Source organism: Athene cunicularia (genome assembly GCF_003259725.1).
Source record: "Athene cunicularia isolate RWA chromosome 7 unlocalized genomic scaffold, athCun1 chr7_part1, whole genome shotgun sequence".
In the NCBI taxonomy this organism is placed as follows: domain Eukaryota; kingdom Metazoa; phylum Chordata; class Aves; order Strigiformes; family Strigidae; genus Athene; species Athene cunicularia.
Window position 1 is genome coordinate 32,057,378 of NW_020799107.1, and position 8,742 is coordinate 32,066,119.

At 37.8% G+C, this 8,742-nt stretch overlaps 1 protein-coding gene across 1 annotated transcript in view; it reads right to left on the reverse strand.

Moving 5' to 3' along the window:
- LOC113482230 (von Willebrand factor D and EGF domain-containing protein-like) overlaps positions 1 to 8,742 on the reverse strand; it is a 184,612-nt gene that overhangs the window by 63,574 nt on the left and 112,296 nt on the right. Inside the window, exons 17-19 of the mRNA XM_026852691.1 lie at positions 8,085 to 8,335; positions 6,684 to 6,903; positions 809 to 946 (exon numbers count right to left, since the gene is read on the reverse strand). Coding sequence (XP_026708492.1) covers positions 809 to 946; positions 6,684 to 6,903; positions 8,085 to 8,335 — 609 coding nt within the window. The remainder of the gene's footprint in view (positions 1 to 808; positions 947 to 6,683; positions 6,904 to 8,084; positions 8,336 to 8,742) is intronic.

Genomic DNA, 8,742 nt, shown 5'->3' on the forward strand with positions numbered 1-8,742 from the left:
ATGAGGAAAAGCTAATATCTGCACGGTTAATATCTGTATCTTTTGCTTCTTGTATTTCTTTGAAAACACCTACAAACAAACAAACATGAAGCACTTCAAGTGTTGATTTCTCCCCTTCTGGCCAATAAAATGTTGGTTTTGGAGAAGAATTATTATATGTATACAACTAAAACAAGCAAAGCATGGATAGGTTGCATCCCATGCACTGGGCAGGTCTCAGCAGAATACAAAGTCTGTTGTCCCAAAAGCAAATACTGAGCAGATATAAAATTGTTCCTGGTCATTTCCTTCACCAGTTGGGACCTGTGGCATGACTTTATGGCAAGCATGAGCTCAGCAGCTGTGGACTCTGTCCTCTAATGAAAGCACACCTTGGAAACAGAGGTGAAAGGATGCAAAGGATTTACACATGGACCTTCTTCCTCTTACCCTACACCCTGCTTACACAGCATTCGCCCAAAACAAATGTCATCCTGGGCTTACACCCTAAGTGTGTTAGTGGATGGTATATTTAGGAGCAAAATAGTAGAGAACATGGGGAACATCCTTGGAAAATTATCTAGCTAGCATCTGGAAAATAGTTTTTGTATGCAAGGATGCTCATTGTAACCAAAATGAAACTAAACTGCAGTGAAAAATAGCAAACAGAGACCAATCTGCAATTATCTATATTAATATAACATGACAATAGTCTGCTTTGTATATTTAAAGGTCTGTACTTGAAGCAAGTGGCAAAGTACTCAATAAATAGTAGAACTGAACCCAGTTTTCCCCCCATCAATTAAAATCAATCATGCAAAACACTTACATTTGCAAGTTTTACCATTTCCCTTCATCCCACTGGGGCAAATTCCACATGCATATGATCCAAAGGTATTCATACAAGGCACTCCAGGAAAACAAATACTGTCTTCACATTCATTCCTGTCTTCCTGACAAGTAAGCCCTGTGGCAAAACAAAAGGGAGGTTAATAATCAGGAAAGATTCCCTGTTTATTCCTCAGCTGAAATGTTGAAGCAGACTAAGGCTTACTTCTCAGCTGTAAACTCATTACAGGGTACGTCATTCATGTTCCAGCCAAATTCCCCACCGTCTCGCTTAAACCTGCCTTTATCACACTGTTTATTACTGTCATTATTGGCACCAGAAGTGCTGAACTTGAGACTGCTGCTCGTAGAAAACTGTGCATGTTAAATTATTTCCCCTGCATTTCACATATTTGATGCTGCTTTTGTTGTCTCGTTTATGTGAGATCTTTGTCATATACTGAAGAAACCAATGAATGCCACCATTTTGTCTTTAGGATATGAAGAGTTGTGTACTGACCTATTGTGCTTTTCATTTCTATGTGAACTTCACATAACTAACAGCTTACTATGAACCAGCCTGAAAGAGTTTGGCTGAAGGTAACACTTACAAAATTATCATATTTTGTTTTTTAAAATTTTCTATTTAAAATTAGAATTTGAAGAAACATTCTGAAAATGTCTCTGAGCCAAAGTGCTTGTGGACAGAAGATAAGCTGCTATAACATCTGAACCCAAAACAATGTGCCTTGACTATTGCTGATTTGGGAAATAGGGTTTTAAAAATCTCTTGAAGCAATTGATATTCAAATTTACAACTCTGTATGATTTAATGGATACCTATAGGGGAAGGTGACCCGAAAGTTAAAATTACTGTCTGAACAGCAAATGTAAGAGTAATCACATATAATGTTGTTAAAAACTCCCTCAGGCTTCAAGTCTGCGTGTTGCTGCCTCTGTGCACTTGAGAAAACTTGCTTGGCTATTGTTGGTTGACTAGAATATGCAACCCTGGTAGCAGGTCATAAACTAGCCCATAGCACTTCTATTAAGGCATGCCCTTTTCCCTTGGAGGAATACCCAAGGAGATTGGGACACCTTCTGCAGAGTCCAGGAACTCATATCAAGACATATGACAAGGTACAGAAAGACTTGTTCCTTATCAGATATCCAGCTTTATCATGAAAGTACATCTAAGGATTAAAAAAAATATTTTTTTTCTTAAAAAAAAATAAAATTTGTCACAGTGGAATGAATTACAGGATGGTAAAAACAGAGCATTATTATTCATCTCCTACAAAATAATCTCTCATTGTTTCAGCATTTCAGATAGTTTCCACTACTCCTTTCAATTTAAAATAGCATCTCCATTTAAGAAACTCAAATTGAAGTCTCTATTGATTGAACTGCCTAAAAAAGTTAGTGACATCACCTTATCATGCCTGCTTTGTCTTGAGGAAAAAAAAAAACAGCGGTGAAAAAGCCACGTCCCTTCTCAAGCTAAGCTGTTCTGGTTTTGCATGCCTCTTGCTTCTTACATTTAAGTTCGATGTCACATAGTATTTCAGCACTTAACTTACATTTTTTCCTCCCTTGTTACATTTTGGATTACTATTTCTATTGTATAATCAGCACATTTGTATTATCAGGCTGCTTTTCTCTGATACTGCTTTCTGATGATGCACTGAGAAATTATTGGACATTACACTGTGGAAAATATTGAATGAATTACCTTCTGATTAGATTAGTAATTATTTTCTTCCTCTTCGTATCATATAAAGACTAAACATAATATCATAAAAAATGAAGGTAGGAATGACGTTCCCAGTTTCAGTAACAACAGCCACTTCTCCCTCAGTCCCCTCTCCTCCCACTTATTACTCTGTTTTGCTGAAAAGGGCTGGCTGCTAAATCTTAAAGACAAGAGAATTAGAAAAAGCAAAGGAACACCATAAGTAACAAATTAAATTTTAAAATTCAGTCACTTGACTGATTTTTTTTAACATAAGGGTGGAACTACGCAAGCACTTCACTCAGAGATTTGATTTTAAACAGTATCTGATCAATTTGGGCATAATGATAATCCAGCTGAGTCCAAGGACAAATGTTTGTGAAGTCTGAAATTTGGCTGAAGGCTGCTGAAGAGACAGCAGAAATGGACAGAAAACTGTCTGCACCAAGAAGTGTCAGGTACTCTGTTTGCACGACCCCAAGTGCACTGCAACACAAGGGAGTCTCAATTCTTTTGGCACTGCTAGAATACAAATAAATATAATAGGAATAAAAGATCTTCAGGTTGCAAGGTTGAAACATCTGTTTCTGTGCGAGTTCTATTTCTCCATCCCTGAATGGGAAATTTGACAAGAAGATGAAGTCCTTTTATGCCTTGAGAGGAGCTGACCACCTACAGATGCAGAGGAAGACTTTTTGACTGTGCTCACGTTACACTGACTCTAAAAGAACAGGCAATCTCATTTAGGGACTCTATGGTTATTACAAACCCTGAAAAAATCTTGGGGTTTTCTTCAGTGTCCTGAAAAGTAAAATGAAATTATATAATACTTTCATCTTCTTCCCCGCCCCTCAGTTTTATATTAATCACTGATATCTGGGGAAAGAAAGAATTGTTTTGTGACTGAAATACAGTTTTCAAGGATGAGTTCTGTTCTCAGGTGAGTGATGTTCTTGCTTTCAGTGGCCAAAAGAAGAAACAACAGGAATTCTTAAAAAAAAAAAAAAAAAAAAAAAAAAAAAGAATGAGCTTTGAACACTCAATGAGATAAAGGTGTATAAGTCACTGCAGAAATTTAAAGTAGTAAGAATTCTGGAGTCATTTTTCTCTCAGATTTTCCAGTGGCTTCTCTCTCTGCCTTGTTCCTTTTCCTACATCACACCCTTACATTGCCTGAGACACTCCGCTGCACCTGAACTGCTACTGTTGCTCCATGTGCTGCTGCTTCTCTTGCAGTGGTGATCGGGCAGCTCTCCAAAGAGTTAACTTTTTGTTTTCACTACCTGTTTACTATCATTTGTAAAGATTTGACGGTGAAGTGGTGCTGTCACCTGAGCAGTATAGCATTGCCTTCTCATTAGATTATTGATGGTTTTCTGGGGAATTGAGACATAAACACAGCATCAAGGATGAGCTTTTATTGTTGTCACAGAACCTGCCCTGAAGTAAAATCGTCTACTTCCCAGCTGGTTTTCAGCTCCGCTTGCTTATAATTTTTCACCTGCTATTAAAACTTTGAGATGCATTCCTATTTCACTCAATCTTTTTTTTTTTTTTTTTTTCTGTTGTTGCTTGTGTGTTAGCATTTTGGGCTAGGGAAGAACAGTGACACCAATGCACTTTTATTTAACTTGGCAAGAATTAAGGGTGCAGGAAAATCTAGTGCTTCTCTGTCCACCAAGGTGTCCTGTGCCCTTGCCTCTGGAGTCAGCTGTATGTTGCTTTCAACTGCATTATTTTGAAGTGTTGGATATTTACTGTTTATGTAAGAATGAGAACCACATTTCAGAATATGCTTCATGCAAATTTTTAAACTATGCATTGTAATTATGGCAGACTATTTTATGTGGAATAATAGAGCTTGATTTCATTCCTTCTGAGTGCAATACCACATAAAGTGAGGGGCAGCAGTGTGAAACTTGTGAAAATCAAACAACAGGAACAGATCCACTGAAGTTATTAACTCATGGAATTATATTGCTTTTTATACATTTTAATTCACCTCCTTACAGGTAGTGAATAATTGTTCTCATTGTATATCTCCAGTGTTTACCCAAATACAGCCTAAAAGACTCCCAATTTTCCCTGTACTCATAGAAATGTTATTTCCAGGGGGATTGAAGACATTCTGCATATGTTTGTTTGATTTGGGGATATTTATATTTTGATCAAACTTCCATTTTTTAAATTTATTCTCCATGCTTAGGCTTGCATGTTCTTGCATCAGTAGAGTCTCTAGTTGCATAAAACCTTTGGATAGCAGCAGGTTTTGGCTACTTGTTAACATTACCTGGAATCATTACTGTCTAGGTGTCACAGATCTTTTAGACCATTTTTCTGAACTTCCACTTCTGAATGATTTTTATTTTTCATTTCTGCTGGAATTTTATAGTTAATGGAATCTGGACTTGCAGTCCCACATGACTTAAACAAAGAAGGTTTCATGAACTGCTGAAAGGCAGGAAGGGTACCTTGCTGCCTGCATGAGCCCATTGGGTAAAATCTGTTCATTGCTCTTTAAAATTGAGGTTCTTCCATATATGCACACTATAAGCAGTAATAATTATGTGCATTTGATGTTACTTCTACTTGACTTTTCAAACCTATATCACTGCACAGCAGCCTACATTACGGGTTTCATGAATTCATTCATGCTTCCATATGTGAATAGGGTTTCTGACAGGTTCAAGGACCGAAATCTGAGCTCAGCTTAAGGTGGCTTTTTGTACTCTGCTTTTGAATAGTTCTGATCTAAGAGATGTTCTAACACAGTTTCAGTCTTCCCCTTTCATTTGTGGGATACTAATTTGACTCTGACAAGAACGGAGAGTAATACAATGTCTTGTCTTTGCAATGACGGTACAGCGACCTGGGCGAGTGGGTGTTGTTTTAACGGGCCCTTTGCAAAGCTAGGCAAGAGTCAGGTTTAGAAATCTTGTTCAAGTCCTCTATGTTCAGATTTGCCTTGTACCTCCTGAAGAACTAAGATGTAAATGAAAAGACAACAACTTCTGTGAAGCTCCAGGAGCAGGTGTGTTTAGGCCAATGTGAAAATCCATTACGTTGGAAGCAAGTGGTGTAATGACCAGTTGGAGGATGGGTCCCAGCTTGGAGGAACTGGTCAGCACTCTGCGAGACCCAACAGCAACTCAGCTCAGCCAAACTCCAGAAGCTCAATGCAGCAGAGTCTCATGGCTGCCTCTGCTGGTTCCAGTCCGCAGGGCACGGAGCAGTCACGTCCATGTGCTGTCACAAGTGCTTTTTCATATGTGTCGGTCATCCACAGACGTCATGAGTGCAGCGAAGCTGAATATAAATTCCATGAGAGGTACATGTTTGTTCTCTCTTCACCTATGTTATCTACTAGATGCTTCCCTTTGTCCTTGCACTTCAGGTCTTTACTCCATTCTTGTTTGCACCATACATTTTACATCCACCTCTTTGGCATCACTGCATTTCATTCTCCAACTTCTCCTCTTTGTGCTTTTCATTCTGTTTTTCTAGAAAAATATTTTTTTTGTTGCAGTGATCACCCTTCTTCCCTTCATCTCCTAAAATCATATTGTGGCCAGCTCTGAACAGTTTAAAGGGTTAGATATTGTTCCATTAACATATTTGTCAACTGAATGGGTTTGTGGTTTTCTAATGCTAAAATTTAATGAAGATTCAAGTGGGATTAGACGACAACTTATCTTTGCATATTTTCCATATCTATTTCTCCTTCCTTGACCTAGAAAATAATTAATTCCCAGTTTATTCTTTAATTTAATTTAGTCAAGTCCTGTGGATTGCAAAAGTATCCTGGATCTCTGTGCCTATTCTCTTCCACTCCGTCTTCTCCTAGTTCATCTCATGGATGGACATATCCATGGGAAATAAGCAGGTGGAAACTGAGATCAGAGAGGTTCATAACCTCCTTGAGTGATTATTTCAGGACCACTGGGCTTTGGGTCATTTTTCCTTCCTTGAGCACAGATAATTAGATAGCTGGTTTTGCACATTTTCTATCTATCTAAAGCTAAGTCGCGGGAGTAGAAGAGGAGGCTTATGTGAGTCCATTTGACAGATGCTTGTTGTCATGCTGCAATCAAAAAACCCTGTAGCACACTATATTTCTAGTTAAATCATAGATGGAAACTGTTACCTCCCAGACCAGGGGGACATTTACAGAAGTAGCTATCCACACTGTCCACACATGTTCCGCTGCCACAGGGGTTTGATTTGCAGTCATTAATATCTTCCTGGCAAAATTCTCCATCGAATCCATTTGGACATAAGCACAGGTATTCACCAAGGCCTGGAGGGAATTTAATATTGGTAACACATGTTCCACCATTGAGGCAGCTGCAGGGTTTCACTCCAACCTGAGGAAGGCAAAAGGGACTTGTGGTAACATTCTGCTGAATAATCACAGCTGAGAGGCACATTGTTACCCTTTAGGAAGGGATAGTGCAAACATGTTATCTACTATTATGAAAACTTGTTTCTAACCGATTTCCTTTGTCAAGATAAACGGCCTCATACACAGCATACTTATTTATTTGACTGAAAGCTTGGCTTTAAAGGGATTATTTTTTCCATAATCTAGGTGCACATTCTAATTTAGTATAAGAAAAAAAAAAACAACAAAAAACCAACCAAAACAAACCAAACTGTTATCTATAACAGCAGTTTTTACATAGTATCTGAGGGCAGAATTTGTTCCTTATTCTTCAAAGAATAAAATGAAAAACTGGCATTCTTTAGCTGGTCTCTCTCTTCAGGGAAGAGAGGTCCACAGTTGTATTTTATGTATGTACAAGAGCGTTTCAACAGATCCAAACCTCTGTATCATCTCGCCTAGTTAAACATGGGTCTAGTTTTGAGATGTTTCCATTACAACTGTATCTAGGCTCCAGTTTCCCCTTTGCTGTGTGTGGATTCAGCAGATTGGTACATTTGATGATAGTGGTTTAACTGCATTAAACCAGGAATCTTTAGGCATAAAAATATTTTCTTCACAAAACTGTTCCTATGTCAAGAGTCTGCATCCCACTGTATTAACTCATCCTATCACAGGATTAATGTTAGGCTATACAATAAAGACAAAGCAATGCACAAGCTCTGCCAAGGAATTTAAGTGTGGAGTAATGACATAAGAGCAAGACATCCTCTAAAAATATCATTGAGAATGAGTTATAATCTCCCTTTTATAGCTAAAACTTGGTCTTTTATGTTATATGCTTTTCTCTACAATCCAAATGCAGAATGTGAATTTTAAAGCAGATTAATGAACCATTAAAAGGCTCTGCAAGAGTGTTCTTTCAGACAGCAATCAATAGCACTCTCTTGTTCCTGGTATATATAGTTTCTGTATTCTCAGAGATATTTATTCCATTAATTGATCATTATTGCTGTGCTGGATAATATACACTTATGAGGAAATAGCTGAAGTCTTAGTTTTCAAGACACTAACAAATTATTAGCTATAATGACAATTGCACCAAAACAATGACATGATAAACAGGTTTGTTTTGTTTTTCCTTTAAAGTGTTCATTTTCTTACCTCAATAGAGTATCTGCTCTGTGCATTGCATTCATCCAACACAGTGAATTCAAAGGTCTGCATTTCTTCTGAATCAACTTTCCAGATAAGAAGGCCAGCAGGAGAGAGCCTGGCATCCTGTGGCCCAGCCTCTAAGATGAATAGCACGGCTGACCCTTCTGGATCCACTGCTATTAACTGGTAAACAAAATTCTCACCAATAAATGTCAGCAGCTGGCTGGAGGGGGCCTGGAACACAGGAGGCAGGTTGTCTAAACAGCAAAAATGAAATCATGATTACATAAATTTCAGTTTCTCCCATGTAAATATTCACCGCGCGGTCATTGTAGGGGTGCTCTCAAAGAAAAAGGTACAGAACATACCCTGAGATTAACAGAGGAAATGATTTAGATGTTAGAGGCAGCAAATGGCTCTACCAGAAAGTACATTTTTCCTCCTATTTTTTTAATGCCACATAAAGAATTTTTTTTCCCATACTGAACTTTGATTACTTTTGATGTGTCAACTGACACATGGGAGATCAGACATGACTTTTATGACCTCCCACTAGTCCCTCAGTACATACTGAAACTTTAATTAATTGTATTTCTAATACTTACATATATATTTTATTTATTTATTTAATTATTTTATATATATATATATATATATATATATA